The following is a 21,696-nucleotide window of genomic DNA, read 5'->3' on the forward strand; positions in this document are numbered from 1 at the left end:
CTAAAATACTTACTGTCTGGCTCTTCATAGAAAGTTTGCCTACCCTTGGTCTAGATGACCTACATTCAACTTCATTTCTCTGCCTAAAGTACTACTCTCATGTTTAGATTAAATGCCTCTCTTCTACAGCACCCTCTACTTTTATCATGGCGCGTAACAGCCTTTGTTTTGAGAGGCTTGAAAGGTGTACGCTCAGTGAAGGGTGAGGAACCTTACCTGTCAACCATTGTGCATGCCCAGGGTGTTTGGCACATTATGGGCCCTGGATGGATAAATGCTACCCACCCTAAGGAAGCAGAAGAGAATGGCTACTTTATTTAAATACAAGTTTCTTTAAATAAATAAAAGTTTCTGTCACACTGCTGATTTAAATCTTAAGATTTGATTTTTGCCCAGTATAATAAAATGTAATTTTCTTTCCTGCTTCTCAGAATTCTGAGATTCACTTTGCCCTTTTAGTAAGAATACTTATATTCTTACTAATACATAAATATTTATATACTATGGGTTTCCTCCATTATTTTACTTATATTAGTGGTTGGTAAGTGCAAATCGTGGAACATTTTTTTGAGCCCTGATTGTATGTCAGATACGCACTTTAAATGGATTCTTTTATCTGATATCTGTGAATTCAGATTTCTTTACCTGATAAGATATATCAGGTTGAAATATATTGTGGCTGTTAAAACTGGAAAATGAAATTCACATGTGCTTGTAGAGTATCACAAGATTATGAACAGTGAGTAAAACAGGTTTTCATTAAAATTTTCTTCAAATTCTTATAGTTCTATCACTATATATAAGATGCTGGTTACCACGTAACCACTCCTATATTTACTTTTTTTTTTTTTTTTTTAAGATTTATTTATTTTAGAGAGGGGGAGCAGGAAGGGAGAGAGGGAGAGAGAATTCCAGGCTGACTCTACACTGAGCACAGAGCCTGTCACAGGGCTCGATCCACGACCCCGAGATCACAACCTGAACTGAAACCAAGAGTCAGACACTCAACTGACTGTGCCACTGAGGCGCTCCTACATTTGTATATTTTAATAAACCTTAGGTTTGTAGGGAGTTTTAAAATACTTTTTAACTTTTTAAAATAAATTATACAGCTCCTACTGATTTTACCCAAATTGAATTGAGATGTTTGCGGGGGGGAGTGTTTCTAGGAAACAAAAAAAGAAAAAAATTATTTTTCATAATTCAGTAAGTTTTCTATAACTGTCAAGTGATTCATCAGTTTAAAGGAGGAAATAAAGGGTGAAGGTAAACATTTTCTAAGACTTCAAATCGAATGAATACATATTGTGCTTTTCACTGCAACTAAAATCGATCATCTACATAATTTTAAGGATAGTGTAATTGGAAGGATATTTTTAGTAGAGTTATTTAAATATATGGTGTTGGCTCAACTTCAGCCATGCTGTTCTAATAATTTCTAGAACACAAAACTGTTTTCCCACCCAGGCTCTCTGTACTTGGTCTTCCCCGTGCCTGGAAAGTTATCCAGCCTTCCACCTCCAACACACTGTGGCCAATTATTTTACATCCTTTAGATTTCATCTTATATGTCATTCCTTCAAAGAGAGACTTTCCCTGTGTACTTCCCTGTCTGTGCTTCTGTTACTCTTTTACATTACCATTTATTTCCTTCATTGCACTTGCGGTGTATGTGTGTGTGTGTTTTTTTAATCCCTCCCCCCCCCATCATAATAAGTGTACTCTAATCCCCATGTCCTGTTACACCCATCCCACCACTCACCTCCCCTGTGGTAACCATCAGTTTATTCTCTGTGGTTAAGAGTCTGTTTCTTGGTTTGTTTCTCCCCCCACCCCTCCGTTTTGTTTCTTAAATTCCACGAGTGAGATTATACAGTATTTGTCTTTCTCTGACTTATTCACTTAGTATTTTCTAGCTCCGTCCATGTTGCAAATGGCAAGTGGGTTTTTTTTCTTTTTTATGGCTGAATAATATTCTGGTGTGTGTGTGTGTGTGTATATGTATGTATCTTTCTCTTTATCCATTCATCTATTTATGGACGCTTGGGCTGCTTCCATAGTTTGGCTGTTGTAAATTATGCTGCTGTAAACATAGGAGTGTGTGTATCCCTTTGAATTGGTATTTTTGTATTCTTTGGGTAAATACCCAGTACTATGATTGCTAGATCATAGAGTAGTTCTTTTTAACTTTTGGAGGGACCTCCATACTGTTTTCCATAGTGGCTGCACCAGTTTGCATTCCCCCCAGCAGTGACGAGTGTTCCTTTTTCTCCACATCCTCGCCAACACTTGTTTCTTGTGTGTTTGATTTTAGCTATTCTGACAGGTAACATCTCATTGTAGTTTTGATTTGCATTTCTCTGACGATGAGTGATGTCAAACATCTTGTCACGTGTCTGTTGACATCACCCATTTTTTAATTGGATTATTTGTTTTTTGGGTGTTTGAGTTATATCAGTTCTTTATAGATTTTGGATACTAACCCTTTATCGGATATGTCATTTGCAGATATCTTCTCCCATTCTGTAGGTTGCCTTTAGTTTTGTTAATTGTTTCCTTTGCTGTGCAGAAACTTTTTATTTATGAAGTAGTTCCAGTAGTTTATTTTTACTTTTGTTTCCCTTGCTTTGGGAGACATATCTAAAAAAATGTTGCTATAGCTGATGTCAGAGAAATTACTGCCTGTGGTCTCTTCTAGGATTTTTATGGTTTCAGGTCTCATATTTATATCTTTAATCCATTTTGAGCTTATTTTTGTGTATGGTCCAGTTTCATTCTTTTGCGTGTAGCTCTCCAGTTTTTCCAACACCATTCATTTTTCCCCATTGGATATTCTTTCCTCCTTTGTCAAAGATTAATCATCCATGTGATTGTGGGTTTGTTTCTGGGTTTTCTGTTCTGTTCCATTGATCTGTATGTCTATTTTTATGCCAGTAATGTACTGTTTTACTTTTTTATTTTTATTTTTTTAAGTACCGTACTGTTTTAACTGTGTCTTTGTAATATAACTTGAAGTCTGGAATTGTGACACTTCCAGTTTTTTTTTTTTCAAGATTGCTTTGGCTGTTTTGAGGTTTTTTTGTGGTTCCATACAAATTTTAGAATTGTTTGTTCTAGTTCTGTGAAAAATGCTGTTAGTATTTTGATAGGGAGTGCATTAAATGTGTAGAATGTTTTGGGTAGTATAGACATTTTAACAGTGTTTGTTTTTCCAGCCCATGAGCATGGAATGTCTTTCCATTTCTTTGCGTCGTCTTGAATTTCTTTTATCGGTGTTTTATAGTTTTCAGAGTAGAGGTCTTTCACCTCTTTGATTAAATTTATTCCTAGTTATTTTGTTTTTTTGTGTGATTGTAAATGAGATTGTTTTCTTAGTTTCTCTTTCTCTTGCATCATTATTAAATGTATAAGAATGCAGCACATTTCTGTACGTTAATTTTGTATCCTGTGAATTTACTGAATTCATTATCAGTTCTAGTAGTTTTTTGGTAGAGTCTTTCGGGTTTTCTGTATATAGTATCAGGTCATCTGCAAATAATGAGAGTTTTACTTCTTCCTTACCAATTTGGATGCCTTTTATTTTTTTATGTTGTCTGATTGCTATGTCTAGGACTTCCAGTACTATGTTGAATATAAGTGGTGAGAGGTGGACATCCTTATCTTGTCCCTGGCCTTAGGGGGAAAGCTCTCAGTTTTTCACCATTGAGTATTTTGTTGGCTGTGGGTTTTTCGTATAAGGCCTTGTTTATGTTCAGGTATGTTCCCTCTCGATCTGCTTTGCAGAGGGTTTTATCACAAATGGATGTTGTACTTTGTCAAATGCTTTTTCTGCATCTATTGAAATCATATGGTCTTTATCCTTTCTCTTATTGGTGTGATGTATTACACCGAATGATTTGCAGATATTGAACCACCTTACATCCCTGGAATAAATCCCATTTGATCAGAGTATGATTTAATGTATTGTTGGATTTGGTTTGCTAATATTTTCTTGAGGGTTTTCGTATCTATATTCATGAGAGATACTGGCCTGTAGTTCTCCTTTTTTGTGATGTCTTTATGTGGGTTTGGTATCATGCCTCATAGAGTGAATTTGGAAGTTTTTGTTTCCTATTTTTTGGAATAGCTTGAGAAAAATAGGTATTAACTCTTTAAATGTCCCGTAGAATTCACCTGCAAAGCCATCTGGTTCTGGACTTTGTTTTTTGGGAGTTTCTAAATTACTGATTCAATATCATTGTTGGTAATTGGTCTGTTCAAATTTTCTATTTCTTCCTGCTTTAGTTTTGGTAGGTTATATGTTACTAGGAATTTACCTATTTCTTCTGAGTTGTCCAATTTGTTTGCATATAAGTTTTCATGATGTTCTGTTACAATTATTTATTTTGTGGTGTTGGTTGTTATTTTTCTTCTTAGTGATTTTGTTTATTTGGGTCCCTTTTTTTTTTTTTTTTTTTTGATGTGTCTTGCTAAAAGGTTTATCAATTTTGTTGATCTTTTCAGAGAATGAGCTCCAGGTTTCATTAATCTGTTTTGTTGGGTTTTTTTTAAGTTTTTATATCATTTATTTCTGCTCTCATCTTTATCATTTCCTTCCTTTTCCTGGGTTTGAGTTTTATTCTTTTACCACCTCCTTTAGGTGTAAGGTTTAGGTTGTTTGTGATTTTCTTGCTTCTTGCGAGATAGGTCTGTATTGCTATAAACTTCCCTCTTATTACCACTTTTGCTACATCGCAAAGATTTTGGACCATTGTGTTTTCATTTTCACTTGTTTCCATGTAATTTTTGATTCTTTGATTTCTTGGTTGACCGATTCATTGCTTACAAGCATGTTATTTAACCTCTATGTACTTGTGCTTTTCTCAGATTTTTTCTTATGGTTGATTTCTAGTTTCATAGCATTGTGGTCAGAAAAAATGCATGGTATGACTTTTTTTTTTTTTTTTTTTTTTTTTTGTCGAGACTTGTTTTGTGGCCTATTCTGTGATCGGTTCTAGAGAATGTTTTTTGTGCACTTGAAAAGAATGTGTATTCTGTTTTAGGATGGAATGTTCTGAATATAGCTGTTAAATCCATGTGGTCCAGTGTGTCATTCAAAGCCACTGTTTCCTTGTTGATTTTCTGTTTGGATGATCTGTCCATTGATGTAAGTGGGGTGTTGAAGTCTCCTACTATTACTATATTATTATCGTTTTTTTTTTTAATGTTATTAACTGTTTTATGTATTTGGGTACTCCCATGTTGGGTGCATAAATATTTACAATTGTTATATCATCTTGTTGGATTTTCCCATTTATGATTATATAGTGTCCTTTTTTGTCTCTTGTTATGGTTTTTGTTTTTAAGTCTGTTTTGTCCAATATAAGTAAGTATTGCTACCTAGGCTTTCTTTTGACATCCATTTGCATGTTGAATGTTTCTCCGTCCCGTCTCTTTCAGTCTGTGCAGGCATCTTTTGGTCTGAAATGAGACTCTTGTAGGGAGAATGCAGATGGGTCTTGTTTTTTTTTTTAATCCACTCAGTCACCCTCTGTCTTTTGATTGGAGTGTTTAGTCTCTTTTAACATCCAGAGTAATTATTGATAGATATATATTATTGCCAATTTGTTACTCATTTTGTGGTTGTTTCTGTAGATTTTCTCTGATCCTTCTCTTTCTTTCATGGTTTGTTGGCTTTTAGTGATATACGTGGATTCCTTCTTCTTTATTCTTTGCATATCTCTTCCTGGTTTTCATTTCTGGCTGCCGTCATGGCACTTACTTGTTAGTTGTTATTTTTCCTTAGTCCTCAGTCTTTCCTACTAGAAGGAAAGTTCCATGATTTTTCCCATAGGGCAGGACCATGTCTCTTGGTCACCATTGTATGTATCATCAGCATAGTATTTGGCATTTAGTAAAAATTTTTGAGTGAATGAATGGCAGTAATGATATTCTGAAATTCCTAAAGCAATATTTCTTTTTAGTGATGCCGCTTCAAAAGTCATGGTGGAATTGCTAGGAAGTTACACAGAGGATAACGCTTCCCAGGCTCGTGTTGATGCCCACAGGTAATGTTGAACACGGTGTCTGTGTGATGGAAGCTACCTGCAGTTTGGAGATAGAGCTACAGCAGAAATTATGTTTGTGTCTCCCAGTGATCCAGAGCCATTTGATACTGTGTGCTCTGTGGTGATTCCAATGTAGATACTAAAATCCAGGGCTTGGTATTGGAATAACCACGGATTGTATGTGGAATAGCCACATAATATTTTCTGTTTAGGGTATTGCTGAATTGGTGTGATGACCCCAACCTGAGAAGTAGAACCTAATATTGGGTTGATTTTATCTTGATATTAAGGTATAGAGATGAGGAAAAGTTGGCGGCATGCTGAAAGTTAGCCCATTGCTAATGAGAATAAGGGCTTCAAACCATCAGTAGCAATATTAATGGAATCAGTTTTTTAAATCTGTGAAATGGAAATAATAATTTCTCTATAGGGTATGGCTTCACAGGGACCTAGGTGTTGCTAGAAAGTGTACTAGTGTATGGGAAAGATCTTTAACTCTGAGGTAAGACTGCCTGCATTCAAATACTCTATTACTTAATTAGTACTTATCAGACACGTTCTTTCTGAGCCTGTTTCATCATTGATAACAGGTATGATAATATCGTATGTCAGGGTGTTGGGAGGATTAAGTAAGGTAACACACGTACCGCACTTAACTCAGTGTCTCGCATATGGGAAGATGCTGCTGCTGTTTTAGTTACTCTTTAATTATTTTGGTCATGTTTTCTCTCCTATGTTTTTGTCTACAAATACTTTATTATTTTGTTAAAACAGATATACTTGATAAAGAGATTTATTGGCCTATTTTAATGGCAGTCCTGTAGCTTTTTTTATGTTGTGTATATTGAACTCCTAGATATTTTACTGAATTAAATATATTTTGCAATCTGTAAAAATTGGTGAAAAGTTCCTGAATCTCAGGAGTCTGAGCTTGCATTTTTGTTTTTTAATAAAGGTGTATTGTACGAGCATTGAAAGATCCAAATGCATTTCTTTTTGACCATCTTCTCACTTTAAAACCAGTCAAATTTTTGGAAGGCGAGCTTATTCATGACGTAAGTACTGTATCTTTAATGTGGAAAATGTTCTCTTTTCCTAAATACAATATACTGAAGCAGAACTCTTTTTCTTTGTATTCATGAACATGACAATTAGATCTGGAAAGAGAACTGTTTATTTTTTTGTATCAAGAACAGAATAAAATTTAGGACCAGCCTTTTTTCCCAATCACTGAGCGTACCTGTTCTTTCTCCCTTTCGTTCATCTCCATACTTGCCTGGCTGTTAAGAACTTAAATAATACAAATTTCTTTTTATATGTAGTATCAGGTAGCCCCAATTAGGAAGATAAATCCTATACTTAAAAACACATGAACACACTTTTCAGGTATAAGTATAAATACATTTTGGATCAGTTTCCGTTTGTGTTATGCTGTTCCCACCATCTTTCAGGGTCAGCTCACTTAGAGCTCACTGTATTTACTGATTCTTCATCTAAGTGAGTCTTAATGAAAGCACATGGTTTAGATGGTAATTTGATCAAACCAATTGCTGTTTCTGCACTGAAGGAGAGCCTTACTGCTGAGTTAATAACTTAAAAATATCTTGAGTATAAATCTCGATTCTGTATTGAATATTATATCTTTATTTTCTGTCTGTAGCTTTTAACCATTTTTGTGAGTGCTAAATTGGCATCATATGTCAAGTTTTATCAGAATAATAAAGACTTCATTGATTCACTTGGTAAGTTTTGGAGTTTATTCTTTGTTGGGGTATAAATAAAGATGGGAACATGCTGTTCTAGAACTCTCATGTACTGTAAAATCCAACAAATAGGACTGGCCTTTTGTTTAGAGTACCCTAACCAGTGGTGTATGATAGAACAGCAGCAAACAGGTGGACAGTTTAAAAGATTACTCGGAATGAATTGGGAATAAAAAATACAAGGGTAGGAAGTAGCATCTGTAGTGGAAAGAGTATAAAACTAGAGTCAGAAAACCTAAGCCATTTTTTTCTCTAAGAGTTTGTTGGACTTTAGGCCCTCCTTCCAGGTCTACTGGACCCTGCTTCTTTGAGGTAAAGTTCTAGCAAGAAGCAGGTGTTAGAGGAGATTCGGATAGAAATAGTTCCATTGATACGTGTGTTTTTAAATTGTGGAATGGAGGGTGGAGCAGAAAAGCAGCTTAAAGGATCACCATTACTTTGTTCATAATGGCGACTTTTAGAAGTACTCATTTTAACAGCTGACAAAATTTGATGAATAAAAGCTGCTTTATTATTTAAAATACAATTATTTGTTTGTAAAAGACCCTTATTCCTTTTGTTTTTGGTGATTTTTTTTAAAAAGCCGTAGTTACATAATTGAAACAAATTTTTTTCCCCTGTAATATATTTTATGGTTGGTGCACACTTCCTCCCCAAAATTAACAAATCTAGAAGTGTACATATTGTTAAGCAGATCTTAGTGAAGCTGTAGGTGGAATCAGAAATGGAATTACGGGATGGGAGAAACTTCCTTTACAATTTGTTGAAGACAGCGTTGTCTCAGCTGTATGTGATTTTAACCTTTGAATTTTCTTTCTAGAGCATCAGCCTCTGCTTGCCAAACTGAATTTAATCTTATCTTCATTGAGCAAATTCCATATCTATTCAGTATTTATAATTTCCTTCTGGAGCATGTTTTTAACATACTAAAATTACAAAGAGAAAAGTTAGAAAATCTGTAGTTGAACAGATTTAAATTGTTCTAAAACTACCAGTTTTTTGAAAGTGAAGTCAACTATGAAACTGAAGTGCTTTGTTTTTCTGCTAGGCAATAATCAAGACACCTTAGAGGTTGGTTATATTTTCCATGTTAATATTGAATTGTTAGTCTCCTGGTTTGAGAGATAGATGAACTCATTTATAATCTATTTTGATTATTACTATTAGTCCTCAACTTGGCAATCATTAATTCCTATCACCTGTATATTTTGTGCAGCCATTGGAATTGGGGAAGATTGAATTATTCTGAACATAATAAGGCATTTAAAATATACCAAGATAAAGTAGATGCAAGTATGTTTGTGTAGAATGCTTTGCCAGGTGCACTAGACCCAGAAAACCACATTCTGTCCCAGTTAATTTGTTTTGTGGCATGAAGCTATGTGATGGAATGTTAATGTCAGCAACCTCTTTATTTACGCACCAAGGAAAAAGGAGTAGTAATTAACACTTTGACACTCCCCCATTGATGTGTAATTGACTGTTTCAAAGGAGCACTGGTTCATAAGCTATTGCATGCATTAAAATTACGTTTTCTATATTGGAGCATTTTAAGACAGGGGTCAGTGACAATGCAGAAATTGCTCAATGATGCACATTTTTTTATTACTGCATTAAGGTTTTGACATATTAGTAATGAATAAATGTTTCCATAAAATTAGATTTTTTTATAACTTTAAAATTGAAATATGACACAGAACACTGTGACTTCCTCTTTGAAGGTAATGTTCTAGTTTCATGAAACAAAGCACATCTTTCTACTAGTCTTTAACTCATACTTCACTGGCTTAATAGTTTTGATTTTGAGAATGAGTTCTAACGTGCAGGTTTCCACACGTAAGATAGATAATGGTTTTACATAATTCACTCTAGAAATAATCTTCATTTCTCTGATAAATTCTTAAATGTGTGTTAAGCTTGTAACTACACAGAGCAGTAAAACAGTATTTTAATTATATCTTAGAAACTTTAAGAGTGAGTATCATTTTATCATACTGAAAGCGAAGTATATATGCCGAGAGAACTGCGAATGTTAAGGAATTTTCTTGTATATGAAAATACTGAGAAAAATCTTAAGTAGTTGTTCTCTGTGATAGGAAAAACATAACATTTCTAATTTATGGTGCGAACCGGAAGTCCAGTTCCCTGTTTTGCCTTTAGTTTCTTGAACATGTATGCAAAAAGCTATCTTTTATTAGAAATTTATAAAAGATGCTTTCGGCAAAACATCTTATTAAATGTGTGCATTTTTGGTTTTGCATGTATTGCTAACATTTATTAAAACTGAAAGTCTGGTTACAAATGTCTAGACTCTACAGGTGGCATCACTTTATCAAAACACTTTGTTTTATTAACACTGACAACTTAGGCCAACAGTAAGCATTCTCCTGTGTCAACTGAATTGCCCTAACATGTCTACATGTAATCTGGTGTTATACAGTTGCTACCTTCTTGCTTCAGAAAGTTAATCAGCATCTAATTTGCATTCGTTAATTAGGGTTAATGTGCACTAATTGATTTTTTGATGCTTGTAGATTTCCATTAAACCCAGTTAGCAATACTTACTTGGATACCTCATTCATTTGAGTTATGATGATCATGTTTTTGTTGAATCTGTGCCAAATAGAAGGCCTGCATCATAATTACAGCTAATTAACAGATGATTATGTCCTGTATTAATGGGCTTCCCTTGTCTTCTGCTAATATGTGTTATAAATTTCAAATTTATTTATGGAGTGCTTAGAACTTTTTTAACAATAGAAACTTGGGGCTCTTAATTATTAGAGGGTACATGATCAGTCATTTGCTCAGTTTACATAATTTGAAATTTTAGAGAAAAGGAATGTGTAATTTTAGATTAATTTTTAGAAATTTGTTTTTATAATTAATAAGTTAGCATCAAATCAAGTATATATGATATATTGTGTTATAATTCAGTTTCCACTTAGGAACTGGTAATAATTTAGATAATCAGGATTTGTAAGTATGTGTATTACTAGTCATTTATTTTATAAGCAAATGTTATTTTTTAGGCCGAGTACTGCCACTTGACTAATGAAGTCATTTAATCTCTTTGCTCTTCACTTTTCTTATTTTTTAAAATGAAAGAATCAGGACTAGGTAATTTTTCTTTTGCGTCTAACAGTTGTTTGTGATCTGAATAATTGTAACAGCATGTTTCACTAGAAGGTATAAGGCAAAATTTGAATTATTTGTACTGTTTTCTACTTTAGGTATCACTGTTAACGGTACTGTTTAATTTTATCTGGTACTAATCAGTGCAGCCTGTAATTGTTAAGTGATGAACACACTTTTGACTTAAGTATTAAATCCAAAGTGAACTGGGAAATGGAATGTTTTCATAACTAAATGTATATGGAAATATTTTAAGGGTTCATGTTTACTAGTAATACACCCAACAAAAAGATAAGGAATCCTGTGTTTAAATGGAGAGCAAATAGCAAAAATAAGCTTAAGTAATTAAAAAAAATGTTCTTATGAAATGAACTCTGTATATTTTATCTCCTAAAATGTGTGACTATAAAAAATGTAAAATGTGCAGAAGTTCTAGGGCTTAAAAAATAGCATTTTATAGGCTGTTCTTAACTTTGAACCTATGACTTGTAGCACTGTAGCAAAGAAATGTAGTTCTAGAAAAATAATTGTAATATTCTGTAATTTTATTATGGGGTCAGTTTATGGTTTGCAAATATAAGCAGCTTTGTCAGAATTAACGCTGTAAATGCTCAATGATTTTTGCCATAAGAGTTGTAATTGTGCGGATCTTTAACTAGTATGGGTGTTCATCAGGCTTTACCCACTGTGTTACTCAGGTCTATTACATGAACAGAACATGGCGAAAATGAGACTGCTTACTTTCATGGGAATGGCAGTGGAAAACAAAGAAATTTCTTTTGACACAATGCAGCAAGAACTTCAGATTGGAGCCGATGATGTTGAAGCATTTGTTATTGATGGTAAGCCAATTAGAATATTTTCATTTTTTCCCTAGAATTTCTCTTTCACCTTGTGGAATATAAGATTTTGTATCTTGGAGTGCCTGGCTCACTCAGGAGCGCATGCAACTCCTGATCTTGGGGTCATGAGTTCAAGCCCCATGTTCAGCATGGAGCCTGCTTAAGAAAACAATAAAAAAAGATTTTGTGTCTTGAAACTGAGTCGTATTCTAACAAAGCTAGGTTCTCTTGTGGCAGATGTGTATGTTTAGACTTGCTTATATTTGTAGTAGAGTGAAAATTCAGTGGAAGTACAAATTGCTTTGTGGTTTTGGTGTTCAGTCCCTCAAAATCATACAGAAGAAAGGCCTTTAGGCAGTATATTATAGTGGTTAAGAGCCTTGATTTTAGTTGGGGCACCTGGGTGGCACGGCGGTTGAGCGTCTGCCTTCGGCTCAGGGCGTGATCCTGGCGTTGTGGGATCGAGCCCCAGAACAGGCTCCTCTGCTATGAGCCTGCTTCTTCCTCTCCCACTCCCCCTGCTTGTGTTCCCTCTCTCGCTGGCTGTCTCTATCTCTGTCAAATAAATAAATAAAATCTTTAAAAAAAAAAAAAAGGAGCCTTGATTTTAGTATCAGACCTGGGTTTGAGGACCACGTCTTCCTCCGTGAAACAGGAATGGAGGAGTTACTACGTGGTTGTGAGGATTAAATGAGTTAATGCAGGTAAAGAGTACTTTAGCCTAGTGCCTGGTACATAATGAATGATCTGTAAATATGAATCATCAGTTTTTTATCATTGGCTAGAAGCAGGACCTTTCCTAACAATTACATTGTAATATATGATTTACTTGTTACTCAGATTTTTTTTCTGGGCTTTTTAAAAAAGTTTGAAAGTTAGGGGACTTGTCCAGTCAAGATTAATAAAATGTACAGAACTATTGACATGGTTTCTTTTTAATGCACTAAGTCTCAAACTGCCCTGCAAAGGAGTAATATTTTATTAGGAAATTAGTGTTTTCCCCCATATGCAATTGTAGGGGAGAACATTTAGAATTCTTAATAAAAACTGTATGTGGTATTTAGTATAGATTCACCCGGCAACCATAGCACAAATGCATAACCTTCCTCTTGGTTCCATCACACTGCTGTGCTTGTTATTAGATTCAGAGGGCCAGTTGATAAAATGTTTGAAAATTGTAACGTTTATTATGGTTTAGTTTTATATCTTAGCTGTTTTTCTTGGGAATTTTCCATATAACATATCATGTAAAATATCTTTTTTCAGCAGTAAGAACTAAAATGGTCTACTGCAAAATTGATCAGACCCAGAGGAAAGTAGTTGTCAGGTAAGACACTTATTAAGACTGCAGCATTCTGTAGAACAATTTAGTTCCGATTATTTCACTTAAATGTTTAGAGAACCAAGGTGGTGTTCTTATCAGTTGACTGTAGTTAAATAGTTGCTATTTATCATAATTTTATTAAAGTTCAGACTGAATGTGATTAGCTTATTTAATGAAAGAGTCCTATTTTCCAGCACATTTCATTTAATGGCTCAGCATTGGCCAGAATACTAATGACTTCTGTGTCTGGTTTATGTAGTTCGGGATCAATATGATAAAAGATTTTTTAAAAAATAATTTAGAATTGTAAGAGAAGAATTAGAAGCTTGGGTCTTCCGTGTATATTTAGCCTTGTTGTTTAACTAGATATGAGTGTGTAGTACTGTAAAAGAGTGCAGGAGGATAAGAAGTTGACTAATAACTTTGTTTCTAATTTTTCAATTTTTAGTCATAGTACACATCGGACATTTGGAAAACAGCAGTGGCAACAACTGTATGACACACTAAATGCCTGGAAACAAAACTTGAACAAAGTGAAAAACAGCCTTTTGAGTCTTTCTGATACATGAATTTTTATGCTATATATAAAATTTTGTTTTTTGGAAAAAATCTAAATCATAGTAAAACAAACTGAAATTTGATTACAGTCTGGACATTTATTGTCTTAAGTTGAAATGTAAAAAGTCACAAGTTTCAGAGGATATAAAGTAATCCATTACAAAGGGGGTCACTATCTTGTGTAATTCGGAAGTTGTGTTCTGCAAGGAAAGGGGTTAAAGGTGCAACAAGAAAGAGCTTTGATGAAAGGATATATGGAGGAAAGCAAATTTAATAAAGGGGAATTTGATGCTAACAGCCATCTTAGCTATCTTACCTGAAGCATTTGTAAAACCATAATGGTAGTATAATTTTATCACATCAAAAGAAATTGGAAAAGTGAGTAACTAAAGCTTTAGGTGCAACATTTTGTTCTAGTCAAAACCTTATTACTGGTATTTCAGTTAACTCAGTTCACCACTGAAAGCATTTATCAACATTCTTTTAATCTGTCATTTTTTCCAACATCTCTTCTGCTTTTCTTTTCTTAGGTTGGTTGTCATTTTCTAAGCTTAGGAAGTTTTCGAGTTCGTTAATTTGATTTCTTACCAGGCTCTGCCAGTCATCTTCACCAGTAGAAGATGCACCCACATCAGTAGGATCTTTAACCCTGGTTGCCTGAAAATGGCTTTGGAGCAGAACTGACTTCAGAGGCTTTATTTTCACCTAGGAAAGACCAAACTTGTTTTGCTTACCATTGAAATAACTTGTTTTTTTTAAGTTATCAATATGAGTTAAAAGAAAATCCTCACGGCTCTGCAATTATGAGTGTGTGATAAAGCCATCGTTTTTCTTGACTAATTTTCAACAACTACCTTAATTTGGCATGAAAAACCAATAAAAATGTGAATCTGGACGCTTACGTCTATGTAATAGTAGCTCCTTAAGATCCCTAATAGAGTCCAGGGATACCATGAACATTTTCTAAAAGGTCTTGAGCTTACACTGAAAGAAAAGATAATTAAAACAATTGCAAATCAAAATCTGTTTTGTCTGCTGCTCTTCCCTTCCCAAACATGTCTATGTTTTGTATCTTCTGTCAAAGCCAGGGGAAAATTAAAAATGCTAACAGAGGTGAGGGCACCTGGGTGGCTCAGATGGTTAAGTGTCTGCCTTCAGCTCAGGTCATGATCCCAGGGTCCTGGGATCGAGTCCCGCATCGGGCTCCCTGCTCAGCCGGGAGGCTGCTTCTCCCTCTGCCCTTCCCCCCTGCTTGAGCTCTCTTGCCCTGTCAAAATCTTTTTTAAAAAATGCTAATGGAGGTAAACTGCAATATAGAAGCTGCCTTTTACTTCGTTTCCTCCTGCTTCAGAGCACCACTGGTGCACAAACAGGAAAGGGCAGTGAGGTATTTAGAAGTTGGCATGTCTCCAAGACACTGCATTGGGTCATACACTTACTTTTTAACACAGTATTATTTTTTTTCCTGATAATAATTATATGTTTTCCTCTATTATCTAAACTTCCAATAAAGAAACTGAAATCACTAGTAATCTATCCAGAGAGACTGGTCAGCATTTTGGTATTGTTTGCTATTAGTCTTTTTTTCTATTTTTAACATATTTGATCATTCTATAGAATTTTATATCTTGGTTTTTCCCTCTGTGGGCTGTTTCCTAGGTCGTTAAAATTTCTCATAAACCATTGTCAGTGGCTGCACTGATTTTCTTGAAAAACATCTTCACTGGTCTTCTCCAATTCCAGATAAAATCTGGTAAAAGGTTATTATATATATATTAGAAATAATAAGAATTAGAAATAAAGGACAGGGTAAGAATTACATTAAAATTACTTAAAATCTCAACTACTGTTAAACATTTTGCTGTAAATATTCTGCTCTCTTCTGTGGGTATATATACTTTCAAAATCTGGATCATAATTATATCATTTTCTGTTCTGTGTTTAAAACATTTATAGCATTTTCCTCTGTTTTTAAAAGTCTAAGAACATGGCTCCATTATATTCCATGTTCCATGATGTAACATGTAATATGCTGAACATTTAAGTCGCTGGGAAACGCTTACTGTTGTGAATTAGGCTATAATGAATATAATTTGTTTACACATCTTTGTGAAGATCTTTGAGTATTGCCTTACGTTAAAATCTCCCTATTAGACTGGAAAGGGTGGCATATGCATAACATTGTTGTTTTCAAAGTGAGATTAGATAGTAATAATTTTTCAATGAGCTTAAATGTTTACATTTAAACCTCAGTTCCCTAAGGGTTGCTCCTTTTGGGTGGGTCTATTTGGCTCCTGAGAATCGTACAGTCAGCCACAGTCCCCTTGAACTCTTAGCCTCTGATCCTTGTGGTGATGCTGTGTTCATAGTTGATTGCTTATGGTCTTATGAAATAACAGATAAACACGAAAGTATCAGCACAGGACTGCCCAGAGACCATAGGCAAATCATTTAAGTTTTATGGCCTCACTCGTATCAGCACTGTTTTGTTGCAAAATGCTATTGTAGAGTAACTGGTAATAGATAACAATGTGCATAAATGTATATTTCTGATAATGTCTGGCATGTAAGTACCCAACATATGTCACTTAGCTCACAGGGCCAAAACGAATGTCAGTCATCCATGCAATATGGATCTAGAGAAATATATCAAATCTAAATTTAGGTTGCTGATTTTGAGGTAAACTGATGGTCTGTATGATTTAATGGGGTCTCTCAATGCTTGATGCATTTTGGTGCATTTGATATCAAGTTCACATTACCTAATTTTCCAGAGTCCTTGACTTTTTATCTTGATGAGAGAGAAAAGAGACATTTACACATATCTGCTTTAGTTTCTTTCCCCTTAACTACCTACTTGGTGGGACGAGCAGGGATTGGTTGGAGAAACAAGATGTAGTGTTGATGAAAGTTTACACTCGTCATATTTGGCTTAATTGAGGTTTTGCAGCCCACAGCAGTAATTCTAGTTCCAGACATGTTGCTACCTATCTTTGCTCTTTTCCTTTTCTATCACTTCCTTTTAAAAATCACTTCATTACCTCTGTACCTCCTCTTTCTGCCTAAAAGCTCTACTCTTTTGGCCTAAAATTTCCCCAGGCCAGGTTACCGTCTTCTTTATTTCAGCCTGGGGTTGCATTTTAAAATTTAAATGAACTTAATGGGAAAATAAAATACATTGTTAAAAGCTGTTATTTGTTAAGGCTGTGTTAGTGCGGTAATTTTTGTTTTATAGGTGCTAAGGGAAAGTTACTTAATGTGTACCTCTAAAATTTTAAAAATACACAATTACTTTAAAATCTGTCACTGTGCAGTTGGTTTTTTTCTGTAAGTAATCTTTCTTTAGGTGATGCCTTCTAGCAGTTAACACCTATAATTGTCTGTTTTTAAGATTTTGAACAATACAGGCTTTTTCATGCTTAAGTTTTGCATGCTAAGATAAAAATAACTTGTAAATTTTTCCAAAAAACTGGTCAGTTATAGTTGCTTTTCATGACAAATGGACTTGTGGAGCCATGTAATCTCTACACATACTTTGCTTAAAATATATATACATCCATGCTTGATATCACATATATTAAGGATATTTGATCCCTTCACATACTGTGTTCTAACGGAAATAATTTAAGTTTCTTTCTTTGCACTAGTTTCCCAAAATGATGTAATTAAGCACTATCAAGAAAAATGGAACTTAATTGCATTATTTTGAGGCATCTTTTATTAAGATAAAATTTTAAATGCTCAGATGCCACTACTCCTAAATTTAGGTGACTAAAAAAATAGAAGTACATACATAATACACTACCTCACGCTGTCCTTCCTGAAACAGGCTGGATTATATCTATTTGATTTATACACTGTGACTTTTTCCTGCTGTTTTCCATCAACCTTAATTGTGAAAAATGGTGCCATGTTGCCCTCTTGATATTATTTTGGAGATCAGTTAGGTCTTAAAGCATCCAGATGCATACAGTTCTACACATATCTGTAGAATTAGCTCACTAAGGTCTGCTCGGCTGTATTTTTAATTGACTTACGTGTTCTGTGGGAAAAGAAGAATCGTAAAAAGTCTTTGCAGTTGCATTCCTCTCTTCACTGGGCTCTCCCTTGGGATCTGGATGGATACTCGAGTTATTCAAAGTGTCAGCAACTCTGTTAACGCTGGTAGTATCTGGTTGACAAAGAGGAAATAGCAACAACTGAATTTTATTCTCCAGGCACTCATTTTAGTGACTGAACTTGTTTTTCTCTGATCCTATCTATGCTTTTGTATTTAAAAGTAACAATTTCTATTTTGTTTTTACTTTGAACATTTTACAGTTTTCACTGACTTTGCTCTTAATATACATTAGGTATTTCATTTCAGAAAACATTTTATTGCTACTTTCTAAAACCTGCTGGTTTCACGCTAAAATGAGTGAAATGGCATAAATATCTTCTAAAACAAAGTAACTCCCATAAAATGTTACCCTTATTCCCCTGGTTATTGCATTGCCACAGATGTAAACATATTAAGTGAGCCATCTTAACAGTTAAGATTGATGGAGAAAAGTCTGAATCAACTAAAAGTCAGATTTATAAAATATATTTAAAGAAATTGGCCGCAGTAAGAAACCCAACAAACGGGCTGACTAGTAGGGGTCACTGGAATTTAATAAGTAGATAAAAATGATTTAGAGAAACTTGTCAGCTTTCAAGGTTAAAAGATACAAGTATCTTTTATGAGTGGATATTTTACAAGTTGAATTTCTACAGAATTTTAGATCTCCCCTTCCATCCTTATTTCTATCATTGAGATTTAACTTAGAAGAAAGGCCCTGTGAGAAAACGGTGAACATGAGACCAGCGCCTTAACTAACAGCACTTGCCTAGCTGCAGCATTCAACAGATTCCAAATGAATGCAATCTGAAGTTAATACATTTTATTAGGAAAGTCATAGTGTGCACAATGAGCTTTTACTGTATTTTGGTGGGTTCTGTTTTTCCCTGTATTACCTCTCCATTTATGCTAGTAAACCTGATATGCTTATTTTGCTTTTAATTCCCAATTTTTCTCTTCAGAGTTCTATCAGTTGCCCTTTTTTTAAAGAATCCGGTAGCTCTGAGGTCCATTCAAAGCTTTCCTTGTAATCTGCATTTCTTTAATGGGTCTAAAAAGCACACTGTAAAACAGGCAGAGTTCCCTTAAAATCTAAGAATATCTTTAACAACCTCAATAACTTTAGTTATGAGATTGCTATTAGCAAAGTAAACTTTTATCATGATAATCTTAAACTGCTGTTCACTGTTCAAATTACATCTGTACAGCATTTATATGATATCTAGTATATTTCTACTTTAAAATATTTTTGGTAGGAAAAATTTCAAATACACAAAAATAGAGTATGAACTTAGGACCGTCACCCAGCTTCAACACCCATCAATGTTATAAGTCCTATGTATTTCATCCATTTACCTCTCCCCCCTTTCTGGAATATTTTTATAAAGCAAAACTTGGGCACTGTTATTTCATGTGGTGGTTAGAATACACTGTTCTCTGAAATGTTGAATATTTCAATGTTTTAATGTTGGTACATAACTAAGGGATTGTGCTTAAAGTGTTTGACAAATATCTTTATATGAAATGTATTAATGTTACACTCAGCAGTGCTTGTAAAATGAAGAAAGCTGGATTCTAGAGCTAGTGAAGGGAAGCTTAGAAATAGAAAAATCAGGAAAAGGAGGAGAAAATTGGGAGAAGAAAATGAGGGAAGTTTTTTCAGTATAGAATGAAAAGGAATAAACGTGCCCACTGGCAGAAGCCTCATCAACAACTGCGAGACTCCAATTAGATAGTTGTTGCTATTTTAAAATTAATGACCTGGACCTGTGGTGGTTTCTGCTATTTCCCGTTCCTTGGTGAAATTCTTTTTAATTTCCAGTATGCATCTGCATGCACCTCAGTACGTGTTGATATTAGTGGCTCAGATTTATGTGAAAAGAAATCCACTCATTTAAATAAAACCTTTCCTACTTTTACATATATACATGTGTAGAGTATCCTGGGCTTAGGTAACAAAAAAAATATATAAATGGTTTCATTTTAAACATAAATAGCCCCTTTATCAGGAATAAGGTGTAGAAATTCAAATTTTAAAAGCAAACATAAACATTGTTTTCTTACCTGGTCCAGTATCCTTCCTGATATCATCATCGTTTTTACACAGTGTTACTGAAACGATATTTTTGTTTTCTGATGGGCCTGCTGGTCTCCCCTTCAACAAAGGAATGCTCGAAGTAGAAGTGCCCAGTGTTTGACTTTCAGTTTGATTTACTTTTGACCAAGGATTGGGGTCTAAGAAATTCACATATACTGGAATTTTCTCAGTTTTTTTATCTGAAGTTGAAAGATCAAAGGCTGACCTTCCACTTCTGTTTACTAAATCTCCAGATGGCTTTATGTGAAATGAACATGATTCTTCCAGCTGTCCTTCACTGTAAATTTTTCCTGAAACGATGTTGTTTAATGACTCTGTTTTCTCTGTATTTAACAATGAATGCTGTCTTTCACTGACATTCACAAAAAGGAAGAGGTCATTTTTTGTGGCGTCAGTTATCTGATTCTCATCAATCTGACTCTCTTTATTAGAAAACTGTATTTCTGTGCAAGTCTGCGTAGGAACAGCAGTCTTCATGTCTTTGACTTCTGAAGTGTGTATATTTTCATTTTTAACCTGAAGACAGGAAGTGGTCGCACTGTTTTCTAAATATCCCAAACAGTTCTTCAGTTGACTAGTGTGCATCTCATTCAGATTTTTCCATATAGTTCCTTCATCAGGGCTTGAATTGGGTTTCATCAACATAGGCATAATATTAACATTTTTATCTGAATTCTTAAGTACTTTCAAATTCTCACTGAAAGCAGCCGATGAAATGGGATGGTTAGCTGCTGTATCAGAGGGAATACTTAGTTCAGGTTTCTCTGAAGGATCATTACAGATTTGCTGCAAAACTGAAGTTTGTTTAAATGGCGATACACTGCACTCACTATTTTTATTTAACAGTTGCATTTGGTTTGTTTTACATTGCTTATCATTACTTGACTCCTGTAAACTGTATTTCTGACACTGAACAGCATTCTTGTTTATATTTAGAGATGCACCCAGATCTGCTTTGGTTTGGTCAGTATTTGTAATTTCCTTGTCTGTGGCATTTTCTTGAATCCCTGGAAGCAATCTGAATCGTTTGAATGGTTCATCTTCAGAAACATCTTTCTTTTGATTTGTATGGTAAGCCGTCTCACTTAAGGTAGTGTTAGATGGTCTGGTATTTTCAACCTCCGGATGGACATCTGCATGGTGAAGATGGAGCCCTTCAGTGCTTTCTAAGCGTATCTTTCCTGTTTCTGTTGATCTGTCTGCCACTAAAAAAGAACTGTTTGGTGATTTAAATTCTGTACATCCATTGTCTTTTCCCGAACCCACCTTGTCTTTTATTTCTGAAGTAACTGCTTTTCTGAAGTCAGTAACATTCAAGGTTTGTCCTTGGCTAATTAGTTCTTTTTCTGTGCTGAGGGTTTTGCTTAGGGAGGTTTCACTCTGATTTTCAGCCTGAGATATAGCAGGATCAATTTCATTCTTGGCGTTTTTTTCTAAAAGCTGTAAATCTGTCATGATGAGAACACAGTAAATTTTTATATTACACACTGAAACCTGCTTTTATAAGACATAATGTATTACCTATTTTTGTAAAAACATATTTAGGCTTAAATATTTCAGTGGCCATTACAAACATTATGATACCAATTTTACTAAATATTGAGTTCCCTTGGTCATAATATATATTTAGCATGCTAAATATTTGGCTCTACTCATATTAAATTTTTATTTCATAACAGCAGAGGTATTTTTGGTTTAAAAAGGAAAGTAACTTGAGGGTATTAGAAAATGGTTTTTAGTTTTCTAGTCTGTTACACTTCCTTTTGAGCATACAAAACAATTCCATGTAAACACAGCCGAGTAAATAAAAATGAATTAATCATAACGAGT

At 34.5% G+C, this 21,696-nt stretch overlaps 2 protein-coding genes across 2 annotated transcripts in view; one reads left to right on the forward strand and one right to left on the reverse strand.

Moving 5' to 3' along the window:
• EIF3M (eukaryotic translation initiation factor 3 subunit M) overlaps positions 1-13,752 on the forward strand; it is a 52,143-nt gene extending 38,391 nt beyond the window's left edge. The window contains exons 9-14 of the mRNA XM_026512163.4: positions 5,964-6,047; positions 7,003-7,102; positions 7,708-7,789; positions 11,644-11,787; positions 13,054-13,114; positions 13,560-13,752. Of these exons, the coding sequence (XP_026367948.1) occupies positions 5,964-6,047; positions 7,003-7,102; positions 7,708-7,789; positions 11,644-11,787; positions 13,054-13,114; positions 13,560-13,680 (592 nt within the window). The 3' untranslated portion in view covers positions 13,681-13,752. The remainder of the gene's footprint in view (positions 1-5,963; positions 6,048-7,002; positions 7,103-7,707; positions 7,790-11,643; positions 11,788-13,053; positions 13,115-13,559) is intronic.
• A 302-nt stretch (positions 13,753-14,054) lies between these two features.
• Positions 14,055-21,696, reverse strand: part of CCDC73 (coiled-coil domain containing 73) — a 116,227-nt gene continuing 108,585 nt past the window's right edge. The window contains exon 16 of the mRNA XM_026511883.4: positions 14,055-21,314. Within this exon, the coding sequence (XP_026367668.3) occupies positions 19,795-21,314 (1,520 nt within the window). The 3' untranslated portion in view covers positions 14,055-19,794. The remainder of the gene's footprint in view (positions 21,315-21,696) is intronic.

This window comes from Ursus arctos, unplaced genomic scaffold, assembly GCF_023065955.2.
Source record: "Ursus arctos isolate Adak ecotype North America unplaced genomic scaffold, UrsArc2.0 scaffold_23, whole genome shotgun sequence".
Classification (NCBI taxonomy): domain Eukaryota; kingdom Metazoa; phylum Chordata; class Mammalia; order Carnivora; family Ursidae; genus Ursus; species Ursus arctos.